Here is a 22,209-nt window from a genome sequence, read left to right on the forward strand (position 1 = left end):
GAGGTTTTGCCTCTTCTGTGGGCTGTGTTCACCTCCGTGACTCTCAGTGCCAAGCGTGGCCCTCAGGCCCTATGATCCTTGTTTATTCGGGTGCAGCCATGGATGTTTTCTTGTTCTCCCAGGAAAATACAGCTGCGTTAAACCAGTGTCTTCAAAATGAACTTGGCTAAAATGGAAAGAGAAAGCTAAATGATATAGAAAAACCGTGAATAGTGTAAAAATAATTTATTCACTTAAGCACATGGTTCTGATTTGAAGCACCACTGGAAGCACATCATGATCCAGACTTTTCACTTGGCAGCTGTCCAATAGCCACCACATAGTGGCGAGTGGCTCTCGTATTGGCCAGTGCAGCTTTAGACCCTTGGCCCTCCATCGAGTGTAAATTCAGTGAGCAAGACCCTCCTCTTCATCCCTAGCACTTGGCAGAGAGTAGTTCCCTTTGAGACTAATTCCTGATCTTTTTCTGCTATTGCTAGAAATTACTGGAGAGTGGTACATATTACTTTGGTGCCAGTGTTAATAAATTTAATTCTGTATTTAAATTATATTTAAGTAATATACTTTTAGAATAATTTAATGTTACTGAATGTATGTCCTCACATATATTGGTGTTAAAATAGTTTAGAAAGTTAAAATTTAAAAAAAACACATTATTTTTGAAAACTGTTTCTTTGGAAATAATTTTTAGGTTGATACTGCAATCAATTTGAACTCCGGCAAAGAGGGCCACTCAGAAAGCAGCAATACAGAGGAAAGTAGAAACAGTAATGATGATAATGGGGAAAACTACTCTGAGAAGATAAAATTGGCTGAAGATGGGTCAGATGAAGATCTGAACTTAGTTCAACATCAGATGATACCTAGATGTTCAGGTAGGATAATCACTTGGTGATTGGCTATTGGAAATTGCAGATGCTATAGTTCAAATGTCAGGGTTACTTATGTTTTTTAATAAGCCAAGTAGAAATAATTAAAAAAAAAAGAGACATACTTTTTGTGATTAAGCAAATCACCAGTTTTCAATTTATAGGAATATTAGGATTTATTAAATACACTGATTAAAACATAAAATATTTTGGAGTTCCCATCTTGGTGCAGCAGAAACGAATCCGATTAGGGACAATGAGGTTGCAGGTTCCATCCCTGGCCTTGCTCAGTGAGTTAAGGACCCGGTGTTGCCATGAGCTGTGGTGTAGGTTGAGGATGAGGCTCAGATCTTGTGTTGCCATGGCTGTGGCGTAGCCCGGCGGCTACAGCTCTGATTGGACCGCTAGCCTGGGAACTTCCATATGCTGCAGGTGCGGCCCTAAAAGGACAAAAACAAAAACAAAAACAAACAAAAAATTCATTTAATAAAGTTGTTATTGTAGTCATTTTACCTTAAGTGTTTCCACATTTTATGACATGGTTTATTAATTGTTTTGATGATTAAAATTGCATAATTAAATGTATCCTGTAATTTATAAATGCCTTTTTTAAGGATAACCCCATTTGATCTTAATAACTTTTGGATTTTATAAGACTCCTTTTGTCATGGTTATTAACACTGGCTAGAGTGAATTAGAACAGCAGTTCTCAAAGCATGGACTGCACAGCCCTGGGCCCGGAGATCCTTTCAGGAGCTCTGCAAATAAAAACTATTTTCATCGTAATACTGGTATAACGGTAATATAATTCATTATAATACTGAAATAACGATATTTGCCTTTTTGTCCATGGGTTTCACTGATGGTACAGAAGCAATGGTGGGTGAAATTGCTGGTGCTTTAGCATGAATCAAGGCAATGGCACCAAATTGTACGAGTAGTTACTGTATTCTTCATGAGCTGGCATGAATGGAGGAAAGAACCAGTGTCACTCAGGAATGTCCTTGGTGGAGCAGTAAAAATTTAAATTCCATTAAATCTTGACCTTTGAGTATACATCTTTTTAATAGGCTGTGTGATAAAAATGGGAGGTACATATGTAGCAATTCTGCTATATACTGAAATGTGAAGGTCGTGTTGAGGAAAAGTACTTGTGTAATAGTTTAGGTTGAGAGCTGAGCTGGCCACTTTTTAATGGGACATCATTTTTACTTGAAAGAATGACTGCCATACTATTGTCATTCAGATGTAGGTATTTGGCAGACAAAAAAAAAACAACGAAATGGGGCTTTTATTTCAAAGAAAGTAACTGACTTTGGTCAGTGATAAAATTTGACCTTTCAAGTGAAAAATTAGAATCATGGAGAACTTGTGTAGTCACCATGAGCTTTATAGCTTTGCAATACTTAGACTTTTCTGATAAAAATTGCTGGCAGGAGTTCCCTGGTGGCTCAGTGGGTTAGGGATCTGTTGCAGTGGCTCTGTAGATTTTGTCCCTGGCCTGGGAACTTCTGCATGCTGTGGGAATGGTCAAAAAAAAAAAATTGTTGGCAATATTAACAAATAAGAGTTTTTGATATTATATATTGAAATGTATTACTGTTTTCAATGTCTATGTAGTTCAGCAAACCACTATTTTCCAGATTACCAATGCAGGGTAAAAGATCCATTCACCATGAAAGATAGATCCATTGATGGAGCAAATATAGAAAGCTCACTAATAGGGTTACAGATTTCAACTAACCTTTAAGAAACTAACCCTTGTCCACTTTTGATATAATATCAAAACTATCCACAATTATTTGAAAAGGCTATTAAATTTCTCCTCCGCTTCCCAACTACCTGTCTGTATGAGGCCAAATTTTCTTCATATAATCTAACTGAATCAACTAGATTATAATAAGAGTGACTGTAGAAGCAGATGTAAGAATCCAGCTGTCTTCCGTTAATCCAGATATTAAAAATTTAAAACATTGGCAATTTTCTCAATAATTTTTTGGAACATATAGTTATTTGTCATAAAAATGTTGTATTTATGTTAACATGTAATTAGTACTAACATGTTTATTATTTAAAAATGGATAAATACACATTTACGGTATTTTTCAGTTTTGATTTCTAACATGGTAATTATCAATAGATATAACTCACGTAAACAAAAGCTACTTTGGGTTCTCCATCATTTACAAGCTGTAAAGGGAAGCTGAGATCATAAATTTTGAGAACTGCTGATTTAGAGTATGTTGGGCGTGAAGTCAGCTCTAGGGCCAGATAACTCAGGATTACAGTTATCAGGAAACAAAGTATTACAGTTGAGATTAGCTATTGGTCCCATTTACACTGTATTTGTTTATACTCTTTCCCTACCGCATGAGTGACTTCAAAATGCCTGCTGTATAGACCACTTATGTACATGGAGCCTCAGAGTGCTAGGGTTGGCAGCTGGGAATTAGAACTAGAAGCTGCTGCCTTTGAAGTATGTGAGCAATAAGATTTTTAGAGTCTCCTTATTAGTAAGATTAGTATTCTTTTCGGATAATCTTATTCCCTCTAAAAATATCTCCTTTTTCTTTAAGAGAAAGTGATCTTAAAGGAAATATCACTGGCCTCTTTGGATTTTCTGAAGTTGCAAAACCTGGCTTTCCTTAGCATAATATGCCATTTCTAATGATCTAACATGGGGTGGCTGAGACTTTAGAAACTTGAGCATTTATGCTCATTGACAGATTTTTGTCATCTTTCATCAGACTTCCCAGAGGAAGTATCAGCTGGTGGTGAAGAGCTTTGACTGTGGGGTCAGGCAGATTTGGGTGCAAACTGACTCTGCCATTTACTAGTTATAAGATAATGTATCTTAGAAACGTATGCAGCCCAGTTACAAATTAGCCTCAGTTTACTAGTTTGTAAAATGGGGACAATATGCTGTTTCATTGGTTTATGGGTAGGATTAAATGAGATAATGAATGTAAATAAAGCACTTAACACTGCCAATCAGGTAACTCTATAAATGTTAGATGCTGGTATTAACGTTATCATTCATCATTATGATAATTATTAATGTTATTAATCATAATCATGTTAAAACTTGAGTGACAAGTTCTAAAGAGTTCTTAATTTCAAATAAGTTATTACCAATTTTCTACAACTCAAGAAGATTTTTATGATTTCAAGAAAATAGAACAAATGGGAGGGGCATAGATTAAAGCATACTTTTGGTTGTCTTTCTGAATATGTTTCTAACAAGTTGGAATCATTCTGTGTCGCTATGACATGCTACATTTACTGTGTATATGACTTCTATTTCAGTTAGCCTAAAGCAGCTTCAGGATAGGGTCTTTGTCTTGTTCCTTATTTGTTGGTTACGAATGTAGAAAGTATAAAAGAATGAAGGAGAAAGAATTTGAGATTTAAAAATCATCTGAGACACACTTCTGAATTCAGTGCAATAATTTATTAGCTATTTTGAAGGATTCATGGAGGTAAATGTCTATTTCACAGGGTTGTTAGAAAATTATATGAAAAACTATATATGAAAGCACCTTGTAAATCAAGATACATGATGCCAGTGTTAGTTATTATCATCAGACATAAAAATTTGTTGAATGAAAGAACAAGTTGTAAAAACAAAACAAGAAAAAAGCATTATGGTTTTAATAAACTTTAAGCTCACTCCTACTTTCAACATAATACAGATGAATCTGAATTAAAAGAAGTAGATTCTCAACTCCATGATGCTATTCAGAAAATGAAGAAGCTTGATAAGATATTGGTGAAGAGACAACATAAAGAAAAAGAAATTAAGAAGCAAGGCCTAGAAATGAGAATAAAGCTGTGGGAAGAATTTAAGGTAAGAATTGTAGAGCCATGTGCTGAGATGTAAGAAACAGCTTCCTCTGAGATGAGTGAGAAAAGCGTGGACTCTGGTAGTATGAGTGTGGTCTTCCTTAATTGATTTTGTGGAGGGTGCTGTGTATATGTGTGCATGATGAGAGTGAGGGAGATAGTTTTCTGGGACTGGAGAAGGTGACTTAGCAGCATTCCAGATTCCAGGCATTGCACTGGCGTGTTCATTCCGCATGGACAGCAGACAGCACGTTAGGCCTCTCTCAATGGTGTCAGGCTGGGGCTCCTCCATCTCTGGAATAGAGAGGGATTCATCAAGTATGTATGTCTGCTCTTTCTTCAGCAAGCTTATAATCTGGAGAAAAGTACATAAATATACATAAATTTAACCCCCATTGTTACCATTATTATTTGAGTAAACTTTTGTGATAAACAAGCAGCAAGTTCACTGTTTCACATGCTAGTCAGGATCTCTTTGGGAAACTATAAAGTGCTCGTGGTCTGTGACCATGCTGTCTTTGTTCTGTCTCAATAAATTTCTAGTGCTTTGTTAATGTTCCTTGGCCTTCTTGGACTTTTTATTCTCTGTAGTATTGAGGAGTGGAAGTTGATCAGATAGGTAGCCATTGGCTCATATTTGAGCTTTGCTCCCAAAGGAGAGCACTTTTAAAATAAAGAACATTTTGATAACAGATTGGTTATTTTTGATAAATTTCTCCTTGATTAGTTGACTGACTCCTGAGGAAATTTCCTAGGTGATGATATGAATTGACAATGAAGTAATTAAGAATAAATTTTTACAAGGGTCCCAGGAACACCACTGGAATGAAAAAAAGCAATATATAAAATGAAGCGCTCGACAAAGGAGGCAAGAATATAATTGGAGAAAGGACAGTCTCTTTAATAAGTGGTGCTGGGAAAACTGGACAGTTACATATAAAAGCATGAAATTAGAATGTTCTCTAGCATCATATACAGAAATTAACTCAAAATGGATTAAAGAGCTAAATGTACAACCAGATACTATAAAACCAGAGGAAAATATAGGCAGAATACTCTTTGGCATAAATTGTAACAATATCTTTTTGGATCCATCTTCTAGAGTACAGGAAATAAAACCAAAAATAAAAAAACGGGATCTAATTAAACTTAAAGGCTTTTGCACAGTAAAGGAAACCATAAACAAAACAAAAGGCAACCTACGGAATGGGAGAAAATATTTGCAAATGATGCCACCACTGGGAGATTAATCTTTAAAATGTATTAACAGCTCATACAGCACAATAACAAAAAAACCAAACAACCCAGTCAGAAAGTGGGCAGAAGACCTAAATTGTCATTTCTCTAAACAAGACATACAGATGACCAACAGGCACATGAAAAGATGTTCAACATCACTAATTGTTAGAGAAATGCAAATGCAACCAGGCATCACCTCACACTGGTCAGAATGATTATCAGCAAAAAGTCTGCAAATAATAAATGCTAAAGAGAGTTTAGAGAAAAGGAAACCCTCCTGCACTGTTGGTGGGAGTGTAAATTGGTGCAGTCACTGTGGAAAATGATACAGCATTTCCTTAAAAAACTAAAAATAGAACTACCACATGATCTGGCAACCCCACTCCTGGTCATATATCTTAAAAAGATGAAAACTCTGACTTGAAAAGATACATGCACCCCAATATTCACAGCAGCATTATTTACAATAGCCAAGACATAGAAGCAACCTAAATGTCCATCAATAGATGAATGAATAAAGAAGATGTGGGATACGTACACACAATGGAATACTACTCAGCCATAAAGAATGAAGTATTGCCATTTGCAGCAACATGGATGGACCTGAAGAATATCATACTAAGTGAAGTAAGTGAGAAAGAGAAAAATATCGTATTATAGTGCTTATATGTGGAATCTAAAAAAAAGTTACAAGTGAAGTTGTTTACAAAACAGAAGTAGACTCACAGACATAGAAAACAAAGGCACCATTACCAAAGAGGACAGGAGGAGAAGGGATAAGTTAGGAGTTTGAGATTAACAGATGTATACTACTATACATAAAACAGATAACAAGGATCCACTGTATGACACAGGGAACTAAACTCAATATTTTGTAGTAACGTATAAAGGAAAAGAATCTGAAAAAATTTATTCATATATATATATACATATGTATACATACACACATATATATGTATATAGCAGAATAACTATGCTATACACCTGAAACTAAACAGCATTGTAAATCAACTATACTTCAATAAAAATTCAGTGCTTTAAACTAGAAAAATAATTTGTGTAAATTTCAGCAGGAAAAGTTAGCCTATCAGTTATTCCTGTTGAATCTCGAAGAAGTTTTTACTTGCTTGGAAATATGAATTATAACTGGAATTGTAATAAAATTCAGCGTCGATTTTGCAGTGTCTGAAATTATAATTTGATGATGCACCTTTAGGTTACTCATTAGTTATAGAAACATTAAACAGAAACTTAAACTTTAAGCAAGGTAATTATGACTTGATAGACTTATTCCAGCTGTATCTGGGAATACTCAGTGACAGAATTTTGAGGGAACAGGAAACAGTAACAGATTTCCTAATTAAGGGAATAAAAATAACCTGAACCTTCTAGTGTGTGTGCACATGTTTGGAAATCATATTGGAATTAAAAAAATGATGAATATAGTTGCCTTCTTTTCCCATGTTTAAACATTTATTTCTCTTTTTTTTTTAGTCTGCAAAACATAGTGAAACTTTACAAAGTAATGAGGAGATGGAAAATACAAAAAAGTTTCTGGCATTGACTGCTGCATCAGAAGAAACTGTTGGTGAGTAAAACTGATTCATATTTATTTATTTATTTATTTATTTATTTTTTGTCTTTTTGCCATTTCTTGGGCCACTCCCGCGGCATTTGGAGGTTCCCAGGCTAGGGGTCTAATCAGAGCTGTAGCTGCCAGCCTACACCAGAGCCACAGCAACGCGGGATCCAAGCCGCGTCTGCAACCTACACCACAGCTCACGGCAATGCCAGATCCTTAACCCACTGAGTAAGGGCAGGGATCAAACCCGCAACCTCATGATTCCTAGTCGGATTCGTTAACCGCTGCGCCATGACGAGAACGCCTTCCTATTTATTTTTATCTCAAAGTCATAGAGTATTTAAAATTACCAATTCTGGAGTTCCCGTCGTGGTGCAGTGGTTAACGAATCCGACTAGGAACCATGAGGTTGTGGGTTCGATCCCTGGCCTCTCAGTGGGTTAAGGATCCGGCGTTGCCGTGAGCTGTGATGTAGGTTGCAAATGCGGCTTGGATCCCGCGTTGCTGTGGCTCTGGTGTAGGCTGGTGGCTACAGCTCCAATTAGACCCCTAGCTTGGGAACCTCCATACGCCGCGGGAGCGGCTGAAGAAAAAAAAAAAAAAAAAAAAAAAAAAAAGGCAAACACACACACACACAAATTACCAATTTTTTTTTTTTTCTTTGTGAGTTTAACTCTTTTTTTTTTTAGGGGAAATGATTATGTTAGACAGGACTATATGGGACTACTCTGAGCTTAGGTATGTTTCAGAGTCTTCTAGGGTTTATGTGTGCTCAAGGGTGAGAGGGTAGGGCAGTGAAAAATCAGGAAATAGACAAAGTATGTTTTTGCTTTTACTTCTATGTCTCTTAGATGCTTCTGAACACACAGTTTACATAGAAAGTCCCATGAGGTGTCTCAGCCAGGCCTCTGCAACCTTTTTTGAAAACCCATGACTGATTTGTCCTTTTCCTGTTCTCTCACAGTCTTGCTTTATGAGACCAGCCAATTGATTCTGCACATGTTTCTACTTTCCCCACTAGTGTGTATGTACTGTTGACTCATGGTGTTTAGGAGCGCTGACCCCCACGTGGTTGAAAATGCATGCATAACTTTAGAATTGGCCCTCTGTATCTGTGGTTCTCCTTCTGTGGATTCAACCGAGGATTGTGTAATATCGTAGTATGTATTTATTGAAAAAAAAACTTGCATATAGGTGAACCTGCACAGTTCAACCATATGTTGTTCAAGGGTCAATATTTTTGTGTGTGTGTGCTTTTTAGGGCCACACCTGCAGCATATGGAGGTTCCAAAGCTACTGGTTGAATTGGAGCTGTAGCCACCAACCTACACCAAGCCACAGCAACATCAGATCCTTAACCCACTGAGCAAGGCCAGGGATCAGACCCGCAGCCTCATGGTTCTTAGTCGGAGTTGTTCCCACTCAGCCATGATGGGAACTTCTCAAGGGTCAATTGTATATTTATGATTCACCTCCTCCTTCTTTGCCTTCTTTTTCTTCTTCTACAGAAGTACTATGGAATCATATAACTTATTTTAACTTACTTATATAGTAATGATTGTTTTAGTGATTGGGAAGCAGTTGGTATTTTTTTGGCAGGACACTTTTGAAATCCTTTAACCTACATGGTAAGTGGTCATATAGTATTGCTTGAGTGTTAGACTAGCTCTAAGCAGGAACCTCTGATTTCCCTGAGAGTCCTGGGATCCATTAGTCTTTTACATAGTGAGTATCTAACATTTTAGAATCCCAAGAACCTGACTCAGGCTACAAAAACTTTTTAGCATGAGTTTTGATGTGAATGAAATTCTTCAAGTTTGTTTAGTTTCAGACCTGGCATTGAGAGCTCAGAAGCTGCCTGATCCTCTCTCTATGCAGAGGCAGTAATGCTGCCTAGTTACCACCTATAGTATTCAGTATTGTCCTCCATCTCCCAACATTCATGTCTAACTGGAGCCTCAGAATGTGACCTTATGTGGAATTAGCATCTCTGCAGATGTAATTAGTTAAGATGAGGTCATCATGGATGAGGGTAGGGCCTGAATCCAATAACCTGGGTCCTTATAAGAAGAGGAGAGGACACCTAGATTCACAGAGACACAATGACCTGGGGAAGAAGGCCCTGAGAAGACTGGGGCAGAAATTAGAGTAATATAGCTATAAACCAGGGAACACCAAGGATTACTGGGACACACCAGAAACTAGAAAGAGGCAAGGAAGGATTCTTCCCTAGCCAATACCTTTATTTCAGATGTCTGGCTTGCAGAACTGTGAGAGAATCAATTTCCATTGTTTTTAGTCACTCAGCCCATAGTAATTTGTTGTTTTAGAAGCCCTAGGAAATTAATACACTGGCCGCTTTCAATGCGGTCACCAGAGATGTGAATGAAGGGGCCCCCTTGGACATTTCATCTCCAGCAAAGACCATGTAGAGAATAGCCAAAGCTCTGTGTGTGGCCCCAGTTGAACTGCTCCAACCATCTTTAGCCAAATACAGCCACCCTAGCTGAGGCCTCGTTCATGGTGGAACAGAGACAGGTGTTTCTGCTGTGTCCCTCAGATAGCTGTGACTCACAGAATCATGAGCATAATAAAATAGTCATTGTTTAATGCCACTACATATACTTTTTAAACTTTTTTTGTATGTGTGTTCTTTTTGGCCATGCCACAGCATGTGGAAGTTCCTAGGCCAGGGATTGAACCTGTGCCACAGTAGTGACAGTGCCAGATCCTTAACCCACCAAGCCACTAGGGAACTCCTATATTTTTATTTTGAAATAATTTTAAACTTACAGAAAAGTTATAATAGAGTTGCTATAGACTTTTTACCCAGCCTTCCCCTAATTAATTAGCGTCTTATATAACCATGGTAAAATGATTAAAATGGAAAAATTAATACTGATACAGTGCTATTAATTAAACTACAGAGCTTCTTAAAATTTCATCAGATTCACCACTTTTTTATTTCCTAGTATCCGACACAGGAGCCCATGTTGTATTCAGTTGTCATGTCTCCTTAGTGTCCTCCAATCCATGATAGTTCCTCAGCCTTTCCTTGTCTTTCATGGTCTTGACACACGTGGAGAGTACTGGTCAAAGATTTTGCAAAATACCCTTCAATTTCAGTTTGTATGCCCTTTTCTCTTGATTAGGTTGGAGGGTAAGTGTTTCAGTCGAGAATATCCCCTAAGTTATGTGTGCTTCTCAAACAATCATGCTTGGGGTAACTAATGTTGATGTATCTTATTACTGGTGATGTTAACCTCAAAAACTTGGTTAGGTGGCATCTGCCAGCTTTCTTCACTGTAAAGTTACTATTTTTCTTTTTATAGTTGATGAATACCTTGGGAGAGATACCTTAAGACTATGCAAATATCTTGTTTCTCTTCAAACTTTCACCTACTAGTTTTAGCATCCATCAGCAGATCTTGCCTGCAGTAATTATTACTTTTTGTCCCTAAATTTTGGGTGACTTTTCATGCAACAATAGATAAGTGATTTTCTTTGTGTGTGTGTGTGTGTGTGTGTGTGTGTGTGTGTGTGTGTTTGCCTTTTCTAGGGCCACTTCCTGTGGCATATGGAGGTTCCCAGGCCAGGGGTCCAGTTGGAGCTATAGACACCAGCCTACGCCAAAGCCACAACAACGTGGGATCCGAGCTGTGTCTGCAACCTATACCACAGCTCATGGCAACGCCGGATCCTTAACCCACTGAGCGAGGCCAGGGATCGAACCTGCAACCTCATGGTTTCTAGTTGGATTTGTTAACTACTGTGCCACAATGGGCACTCTGATAACAAGTGATTTTCATCATCATTATTATTTTATTTTATTTTTTGGCTGCATGCGTGGCATGTGGAAGTTCCTGGGCCAGGGGTCCAACCTGCATCACAGCGGTGACAATGCTAGATCTAATTTAACCTGCTGTGCCACCAGAGAACATTTCATCAGCATTATTTTTAATTACCATATATTAATTCATTATATGGATGTATCACCATTTGTTTAACACCCTGTTAAATGTTTAGATTATTTCCTGTTTTTCTGTTTAAAAATTAAAAAAAGTTTTTTTCTTTCTTTTTTTGTTACATCCACACCTGGGGCATATGGGCGTTCCCAGGCTAGGAGCTGAATTGGAGCTGCAGTTCTGGCCTACAGCACAACCACAGCAACGCCAGATCCAAGCTGCATCTGCAACCTACACCCATCTATGCAACAGCTTGTGGTAACTCCAGATCCTTAACCCACTGAGTGAGGGCAGAGATCGAACCCACATCCTCACAGAAACAGCATTGGGTCCTTAACCTGCTGAGCTACAATGGGAACTCCTGTTTTTCAATTTTTTCAAATAAATATAATGCTGCAGTAATATTCATAGGCAATTATTTCATGATTACCTTTTGTGGTAGGCCAGAAAATTGCCCCTCTACCCTAAGAGATATCCATGTCAAATCCCTAGAAGCTGTGAATGTTATTTGGAAAAAAGGTCTTTGCAGATATGATTAAGTTAAGGATCTTAAGATGAGATAACCCTGGAATGCGGAGGTGGGCCCTAAATACCACATTGAGAGTCCTTATCTGAAAAAGGCAGAGAGAGAAGAGACAGACAGAAGAGGACATGATGTGCAGATGGAGGCAGAGTGGAGTGAGTGGTGTGGCCTCAAGCCAGGGAATGCTGGCAGCCACCAGAAACTGGGAGAGGCAGGGAGCAGAACCTTACCTGAGCCTGAGACAGAGTGCAAACCTACTGACACCTTGATTTCAGACTTCCAGCCTGCTGAACTGTTGTTTTAAGGGACCAAGTTTGCGTTAATTTGTGACAATAGCTACGGGAAGTTAATGCATCCTCGGATAAGTTCCTGCAAGAGAAGTTACTTAGATTGGATTTTTAAAGATTTTTTTCCACATTGACTTATTGAAAGGTTATACCAATTTAATCTCTCACTAACATTTTCTGAGTATTGTTTTCCTATACCCACAGCAACAATGGATTTTGCCATTGTTTTAAGCTTTGTTTATTTAAATTGGAATCATAATAATTTGTATCTCTCTGATAATCAGGGAAGTTGAATATTTATTCTTTTGTTTAGCATTTTGTGAATTACTTGTTCTTTTATAAAGGGTTCTTTTATTGATTTAAAGTACTCCTTTATATATTAAGGATACTAATTCTGTCATAAATATCAAAAACATTTTTTTCCAACAGCTATATTGTCTTTTTCAAAAAGTTTTTTTGGAATACCATGTTTCTCAAGTCTGTTTTTCTCTCTGAGAGCTTTTCAGAAATGACTACATTATTTAGTAAAAAAGATTGCAAAGCTCCTTTAAACCTACAGCTTATAAAATAATTTTTTTTACTAACTTAAATGTCTATAGACTATTGTATAAAAATAATCTATCTCAAAAAGTACAACTTGTTATATTTTCTTTAATGTCTATAAGTAATACTACCTTCATAGAATTGAGACTATATCCTTTATTCCACTTAAAAAACATGGGCAGTTTTAGGAATGTGATTCTGGATATAGTATCTCAGCATCTGTGTGTGTGTGTGTGTGTGTGTGTGTGTGTGTGTGTGTGTGTATGTATTTTTTTTTTTTTTTTAGGGCTGCACCTGCAGCATATGGAAATTACTGGGCTAGGGGTTGAACTGGGGCTCCAGCTGCCAGCCTACACCACAGCCACAGCAACACCACAGCTTGCAGCAATGCTGGATCCTTAACCCACTGAGCTGGGCCAGGGATCAAACCCCTGTCCTCATAGATACTAGTCGGGTTCATCACCTCTGAGCCATAACTGGAGCTCCCTGCCCATTTTTTTGATTTTTTTAAATTTGTTGTTATTGAGTTGTATGAGCTGTTTGTATATTTTAGAGATTAATCCCATGTTGGTTACATCATTTGCAAGTATGTTCTCTCAATCTATAGGTGGTCTTTTCGATTTGTTCATGGTTTCCTTTGCTCTTCAGCATCTGTATTTTAGAATGCAGGTGTTAACTTCTGATTTTTCCAGTGAGGCATTTCTAAGAGGCCACACCTGCTGTGCTTGACTCTGAAGCAAAGACTGTAAAACATGCCACTCTGTAAGTGGATCCATGGTGGCCTTTTGACATCAGCTTTTTCAGTCATAGAGTTCACTACCAAGTGAACCTTTGGCCCTGGAGGTCAAGACTTTTGTTTTCAGCTGGCCTTTCTTCACAAACAAATTCAAACTATCAAATATATTTAATTTTTAAAGCTCACAGCAGGTATATTTGGTTAAACCTGTGGAGCTCATAATTGTATCTATGGAGTCATGTGACTGTTGGGGGCTCTGTAGACATTTACAATAATGCTATATTGGTACTAATAGTCTAACATGAAAACTTATTAGACTTCATGAGCTGAAAGCTGGAGTTACCAGAGGCTTGGAAGCTATGTTCAGAGAGAGTCATTGCTTCAAATATTATCACATCAGAGTTTCCATTTTCAAATTTCAAGTTCTTAGTCCGTTATTATGTATTGGCAGTGTTTATTGTGTGCAGAGCAGATAAGATGTGAAGTAGGTTTGATGTAAAAGGAAATGAGGATCAAAGACCCTTGGTGAACCAAATGTCTATTGCCCTTCATTCTTTCTGCCGTCTGTCTTGATTAGCTCACACTTGACCAGTTCACCAGATAGAAGAGACAACATTATTGTATTCCTGGTTCTTCAGATTTAATTAGATTTTTTTTGAAGGCTGGCCTTTTATAAAAGGTGAATTCCTTAATGAAATTTCTTGTTGGCTCTTTTATGGCATAGGCATGTATTCAACAGTCACACATACTTGATTTTCAAAAACCTTAAAACCCCAAATAGTATTTACTATAGACTACTTCAATAGCTTAATTATACTTTTTTTTTCATATTTTACATAGCATAATCATTACCTTCTTCCAGAAGAGGTAACTTTTGGAAACTTCAGTTTACAAAGTGTCTTATCAGCATGTATAAAAGAAATGAATAGAAGTGCAAGAGGCCAATTTGACCACATAGCACTGATCTTTGAAATCTCATATTTCTATTATTCAACATAGCTACATATCATGAAATAGTGTCAAACTGCTTATATTTGTTACATTCTGAGGTTAGTTTTTTCCCCAGGTTATTCCCTGAAATTCAACTATATATAAAATGTTTTAAAAATTAAAAAGTTATTTTTATCAGGCCTATGTATAGCCATAAATTAAAGTGTTCTTATAAGGCTTATTATGAAAACAAATCTTGCTGTTTTCCTCCACAATCGTTTTTTTCTTGTTACCAGGAAAGTCCAAATCCCTAGTGAACTGTCCAGTAGGTGGCAGCATCTTGTTAAAATATGTACTTTAAAGGAGTCTATTGAGGAATTTAGAGCCAGACTTACTTGACTTGAACTTTTTTTTTTTAAATATATTTTTATTAAAGCATATTTGATTTACAGTGTTGTGTCAATTTCTGCTATAGAGAAAAGTGACCCAGTCATATATATATATATACATTCTTTTTCCCATATTATCTTCCACCATGTATTACCACAAGAGATTGGATGAGGTTCCCTGTGCTATACGGAGGGACCTCATTGCTTATACATTCCAAGTGTAACGGTTTGCATCTACTAATCCCATTCTACTCCCTCCCCATCCCCCTTGGCAACCACAAGTCTGTTCTCCATGTCTGTGAATCCATTTCTGTTCTATAGATAGGTTCATTTGTGCCACATTTTAGATTCCACACGAGTGATATCATATGATATTTGTCTTTTTCTGACTTACTTCACTTAGTATGAGAATCTCTAGTCACATCTGTATTGCTGCAAAGAGCATTATTTTGTTCTTTTATGGCTGAGTAATATTCCATTGTATATATGTAAATGTCTTCTTAATCCATTCATCTGTTGATGGACATTTAGGTTGTTTCCATGTCTTGGCTATTGTGAATAGTGCTGCTATGAGCATATAGGTGCAGGTATCTTTTTGAATTGCAGCTTTGTCCAGATTATGCTCAGGAGTGGAATTGCTGTACTTGAACTTTAAACACACATCTACAAATAAACCCAAACCTACTTTCTACCATTACTCTTTATTTTTTTAACATTTAAACAAAAGGAGAAATCTTAGGATGAGTAGTATTCTTTATCTCTCCCGTCCTTTCTTTATCTTCTTACTTAAGAGTGACCCTAGGGACTTGGGGTTAGAGACAGAATGGCAATTTTTTTTTTTTTTCTTTTTAGGGCTGCACTTGCGGCATATGGAGGTTCCCAGGCTAGGGGTCAAATTGGAGCCATAGCCGCTGGCCTATGCCATAGCAACACCAGATCTGAGCCGCGTCTGTGATGTATATCACAGCTCAAGGCAATGCCAGATCCTTAACCCACTGAGGAAGGCCAGGGATTGAATCTGCGTCCTCATGGATGCTAGTCAGATTCGTTTCTGCTGAGCCACGATGGGAACTCTCAGAATGGCAATTTCTAATCTGTTTTCCAGCCCCACCCCAAACAGAATACATTCTACTTCCCTTTGAACATCACATATAACCAATAGAAAAAAAAAAAGAAGATACTTGTTGTATGTATAGTTTTGTTTATAGGTACTGAACACATGAAGCCTTGTCTCTAAGAGAAAGATAAAAACCACATTAAATTGATTCTTTTAACCACATTTTGACTTTATACACCAGAGATAATAACCTCAAATACTGAGGTTTTGTATTAGATAGTATTGCACAGCTAGAGATCTTAGAAATATCTTAAAAGTCTTTGTCATAACATTTTTGAGGGATCACATTCAAGTTTTTCTAGAGAAATGTTGTGAAAATCAAAACTCTTTACCATACCAGGAGTTTTCCTTTAGTTTTTAACATTTATCTGATGGATAGAAAATTCAGTGCTCTCTGAGACAAATGCATATAGTGATAAGATTGTTTTCAGTGTTTTGGACAGAGCTTGTTCTTTTTTTTCTTTTGTCACATTTGCCTCTTGTGTTTCCAGCTCCAAATTTTATAAGTATGTGTAAGCACAAAGCAGTGGCATTTTAGTCAGCCAGGCTCCTCAGAATTTGCAAATACCTTTTTAAAAGTGCTTTTCTATGAAAACCAGGTAATTGTTACTTCTGCCCTTGGATTTTTTTTTTTTCCGGTCTTTTTAGGGCTGTACTTGGGGCATATGGAATTTCCCAGGCTAGGGGTCAAGTTGGAGCTGTAGCTGCTAGCCTTTACCACAGCCACAGCAATGCCAGATCCAAGCCGTATCTGTGACCTACACCACTACTCATGGCAATGCTGGATCCTTAACCCACTGGGCAGGGCCAGAATTGAACCTGTTAGTCAGATTAGTTTCCTCTGAGCCACAATGGGAACCACTGCCCTTGCATGTTAAGAGTAAATATTCCACAAAAACTTGCAGGTCTCTTGCTGCTCTAATTTGCAGACGTCTGAGGGGAAAAAAAGTCACATCACTCTGCTAACTGGTAGTTAAGGCGTTCTGGTTTTTAACCCCTCTTGGATTCTCGGTATTACTTGGCAGTTTCTCTTGCATTCTCCCAAGTGGCTCTTCCAATTTTTTTGTGTATTTAACCTATTGTTTTCTGCCTGTCCTTCACCCTGGTGGTCTTAGTGTCCAGAGAAAATGGACCATCTGGGTGGGAATCCCTTCCGTGTTCTTGCTTTCTATCTCTACTCTGCACTCTGGCTGTGATCTTCTTCCACCTTCCCTCTCCCCTTAGATGGAGGAAGGAACTCTTTTCCAAGGCCAGAGTCAATAATGTCCCATCCGTTTAACTCTACCACTGGGTCCTGATCAATTGGTTTTTCTGTCTCTTACCTCAAGCTTCATCTCTCTTGTCTCCTCTGGCTCCTTGCCTTCAGTTAACCCTGCTCAAATCGTCTGGTCCTAAAACAGAATAAAGAGCCATCCAACCAACCAAACATGCAAATAAAACCTCCTCTCTTGGCTCTTCACCCTCCTCCCAAACAGGTACCAATTAGTTTCCTTCCTCTCCTTAAAGAGCAGAGTTCTTGAGAAAATAGTCCACATCTACTGGTGCTACTTGGTCAGTTTCCATTTACTTCCCAACTCTTTTCTCCTCTCACACTACAGAAGTGATCTCATCAGTGATCCTCCTGCATTATGAATCTAATGACATACTTCTAATTTTTTTTATCCCATTTGATAGCTCTGTCATATCTGAAATCGTTGACCACTCCTAGGATATTAGCTTTTTTATTGGATTCATCATTCCCTGATGGTTCTTCTCTCCCCCTCCTCAGTTTTCATGATCGAAACCTATTCTTTCTTTTGTATATTTTCTCTATCTTGGTTAATGGTTTCATCATCTATCTAGTCTTTGTGATGGCTGGTTGTATGTGGCAACTCGATTGGATCACAGGATGCCCAGATGTCTAGTGAAGCATCATTCTTGGGTGCGTCTGTGAGGGTGTTTCTGGAAGAAACTAGCATTTGAATTGGTAGACTGAGGGCAGTGCATCTCCCTCCTGGATGTAGGTGAGCATCATCCAATCCATTGAAGGCTTGGATAGAGCTAGAGGAAGGGAGAATGTGCCTTCTTTCGTCCTGACAGTTAAAGACATTGATCTTCTCTGGCCCTCAGTGATAATTATCTTATTTATTCTAATTTTCTTTAGTTGTTTGCTCTGAGTCTTGTTAGTTTATGATTACCTGGAAATAATGTTAATTTTTATGTCCTTTTTGATAATTGTTCCTATTTCGAGAACTTCATAAGGACTTACATCACCATGTACTTGGTGGCGGTGTGTGTGCATATGCTTTGTCAGGCTATGTTAACTTCACAAAATGAATGGGGCTGGCAGTCCATTTATTTCTATGCTTTGAAACAGTTTATATAACATGGGGATTATCTGTTCCCTAAAAATTTGAAAGATTTCACTGGAAAAGCCATCTGGTTCAAATAATTTCTTGGAGGCAACTCTCTCTTTTCTCAGCTTCTTGCGTATTTACTATTGTATTTCAGTTGACTAGTCTTCTGTAGTCAATTTTGGCAATATGTCCATGTCACTAAGATTTTAAAGTATCCTTTTCACTGATAGTTAACATTTTACTAATGAAATTCCATACAGTGTTTTAAAATGATAATTTTCCTATTGTTTATAGGTCCCATTTCTTATCTGTAATTTTGTTACTTGTGTTTCTCTTTTTAATCCACAAGTTTGTTTTAAAAATTTAATTTTTAATTTTAGCGCAGTTTTATTTTATTATTTTATTTTATTTATGTATTTATTTATTTATTTTTTGTCTTTTTGCCTTTTCTAGGGCCACTCCCATGGCATATGGAGGTTCTCAGGCTAGGGGTCTAATCGGAGCTGTAGCTGCCGGCCTACGCCAGAGCCACAGCAACATGGGATCCAAGCCGTGTCTGCAACCTACACCACAGCTCACGGCAACGCTGGATCCTCAACCCACTGAGCAAGGCTAGGGATTGAACCCGCAACCTCATGGTTCCCAGTCGGGATTCGTTAACTACTGTGCCATGATGGGAACTCCAATTTTAGCACAGCTTTAGATTCACAGAAAAATTGTGAAGCTAATACAGAGGTTCTCCATATACCTGCAACCAGTTTTCCTTTTATTGAGGATGGTACATTTGTTATAATTAATGATCCAGTATCACTACATTATTATTAACTAAGGTCCGTACTTTATTCAGACTTAGAGTTTTTACCTAATGTCCTTTTTCTGCTCCAAGATCCCCTCTAGGATACCATGTTACATTTAATCCTCATGTCTCCTTAAGCTACTCTTGGCTGTGCACTTTCTCAGACTTCCCTTGTTTTTGGTGACCTTGACAGTTTTGAAGAGTACTGGTCAGGTATTTTGCAGAATTCCCAGCAATTGTGACTGACATCGTGGTTTTCACATGATGAGGTTTGTGCTGTATGTCCTTGGTGGAAGACCACAGAGTTAAAGCCATTTTCATTACATCACATCATGCTGTCAGTATAACATATCACTGTTGATGTTAACTTGATTGCCTGGCAGAAGAATTATTTTTCAGGTTTCTCCACTGTAAATTTTCTTTCTGTATTTTCCCCTTTCCCTGCTGTCTTCTTTGAAAGAAAGTTACTATGTGCAGCCCATACTTAAGGAGTGGGGAGTTATGCTTCATTTCCTTGAAGGCAGAGTATTTACATAAATTATTTTGCATTATTTCACATAGGGGATTCATTTATTCTCCCAATTTGTTTATTCAATAATTTATTTATATCAGTATAGACTTGTGGATATTTATTTTATACTTTGGATTATAATCCATTGCCACTTCTTTTGTTATGTTTTGTTTTTATTTTTAAATTTTATGCCTGTGCTTGAGGCATATAGAAGTTCCAAGGCCAGGGATTGAATCTGAGCCCCAGCTACAACCTACACTGCAGCTGTAGCAACATCGGATGCTTTAACCCACTGTGACAGGCCAGGGATTGAACCTGCGCCTCTGCAGTAACCTGGGCCACTGCAGTCAGATTCTTTTTTTTTTAAATAACAACCATTTTGTTTGTTCATGATTCTATAGGTCAGCAATTGGGGCTGGGTTCAGCAATATGGTTCTTTGTTTTTTTATAATTTATTTTTTTTCCCACTGTACAGCAAGGGGATCAAGTTATCCTTACATGTATACATCCCCCCCCACCCTTTGTTCTGTTGCAATATGAGTATCTAGACATAGTTCTCAATGTCAGATTCTTTAACTCACCTCGCCATGGCCAGAACTCCTCACTTTGTTTTATTGCTCAGGTTTTTCCACCTTTGGCCATTGGGAGCTCTTTCAGTCTACTCCTATGTCTCTTTGTCATACTTCTAACATTGTGAGCTTTGTTTTGTTGTTGTGAGCCCTTCCTTACTTTCTGAAATGACAAGATACTTCAGATTCATCTTTTTTTTTTTGGTATGCTTAACTTAGTTCTATTTTTCCTTCTTCCTCTAGTTTTTTTTTTTTAGCTTTCATTATTATTGTTTTTTAATAGTTATTTCCCCAATACATTTTTTTTTCCTACTGTACCGCATGGTGCAGATTTATTTATTTATTTATTTTGTTTCTTACCTGAGTCCTGGAATTAGCCATTTCTCCGATCAGCTGGTTCCTGATCTGGATACTAGGAGTGTTTGTTGTTATTGCAGAGTTGTTGATTCTAGGCCCTCTGAGAAAAGAGGTATTTAGGTGTATATTGTTATACACATATCTTTAAGTATTTCTATGTGTAACCTTCTGTGTTTATATTAAACGAAACAGGTTCCTGTTGATGTCTCTGACTTTATTACCACATGGACCATTGTAACCTTTTCTCCTTATCTCTAACCTCCGCTCCAACAGTGAGAAGCCTGTCTCTCACCTTTAGCCATCCATTTACTTTATTGTTCATTTCTACTGGACATGTGTAGTGATATCAGAAGTGTTGACCTCTACCCCCACCCCCATCCTATGGAAATAACCTAATCAACTGAAGGACAAAGCTCACATGCAATTTCTATTGCCTTTAGCCTTGCAAACTCTACTCATTTCCAAAGTTACTTAAGTGAGCATTTTTTTCTCTACCCTCTTCATTTAGATTATTTCATACATTTACAACACAGATTGTTTTGTTACATTCTGTGTTTTATCCTGGGGTTCTATGATATCCTAAGTAATCTTTTGAAAATTTGCGTACATTAAGAGATTCACTTTTTGTACTCTGAAGTTATAAGTTTCCAAAAATGCATAGCATCATGTAACTGTCATTATGGTATCACGCAGAATAGTTTTACCACCCTTGATGACCCTGTGTGAATATGCATTCAACTCTCTCCTCTTCCTCCAAACCCCTAGCCACCACTGATTTTTTTTTTTTTTTTTACTATGCCCATGGTATTTGGAAGTTCCTGGGTCAGGGATTGAACCTAAGCCACAGCAGTGACAATGCCATGTCCTTAACCAATGGGCCACCAGGGAACTCATTTATTTATTTATTTATGGCCATGCCCATGACATGCAGAAATTCCCTGGGCAGTGATCTGAGCCACAGCATTGACAATAGTGAGTCCTTAACCACTAGGCCACCAGGGAAGTTCACTACTGATCTTTTTACTGTCACTCTAGCCTTGTCTTTTATTTATTTATTTATTTTAAAAATTTATTATTATTATTTTTTAATAGTTATTTGCCCAATACAATTTTTTTCTACTGTACAGCATGGTGACCAGTTACACATACATGTACACATACTATTTTTGCACATTGTCATGCTCCATCATAAGTGACTAGACATAGTTCCCAGTGTTACACAGCAGGATCTCATTGCTAATACATTCCAAAGGCAATAGTTTGTATGTATTAACCCCAAGCTCCCCCACCACCCCACTCCCTCTCCTTCCCCCTTGGCAACCACAAGTCTATTCTCCAAGTCCATGATTTTCTTTTCTGTGGAAAGTTTCCTTTGTGCTGTATATTAGATTCCAGATATAAGTGATATCATATGGTATTTGTCTTTCTGTCTTACTTCACTCAGTATGAGAGTCTCTAGTTCCATCCATGTTGCTGCAAATGGCATTATGTCATTCTTTTTTATGGCTGAGTAGTATTCCATTGTGTATATATACCACATCTTCCTAATCCAATTGTGTGTCAGTGGACATTTAGGTTGTTTCCATGTCTTGGCTATTGTGAATAGTGCTGCAATGA

The 22,209-nt window shown here is 37.6% G+C and overlaps 1 protein-coding gene across 3 annotated transcripts in view; it reads left to right on the top strand.

Annotated features, from left to right (window-relative positions):
• The window catches only part of FSIP1 (fibrous sheath interacting protein 1), a 208,948-nt gene that overhangs the window by 21,476 nt on the left and 165,263 nt on the right, over positions 1-22,209 (top strand). For all 3 annotated transcript variants that reach the window (XM_021097959.1, XM_005659760.3, XM_021097949.1), the window contains 3 exons: positions 692-875; positions 4,562-4,716; positions 7,446-7,539. In XM_021097959.1, coding sequence (XP_020953618.1) covers positions 692-875; positions 4,562-4,716; positions 7,446-7,539 — 433 coding nt within the window. The remainder of the gene's footprint in view (positions 1-691; positions 876-4,561; positions 4,717-7,445; positions 7,540-22,209) is intronic.

Source organism: Sus scrofa, chromosome 1 (assembly GCF_000003025.6).
Source record: "Sus scrofa isolate TJ Tabasco breed Duroc chromosome 1, Sscrofa11.1, whole genome shotgun sequence".
Lineage (NCBI taxonomy): Eukaryota > Metazoa > Chordata > Mammalia > Artiodactyla > Suidae > Sus > Sus scrofa.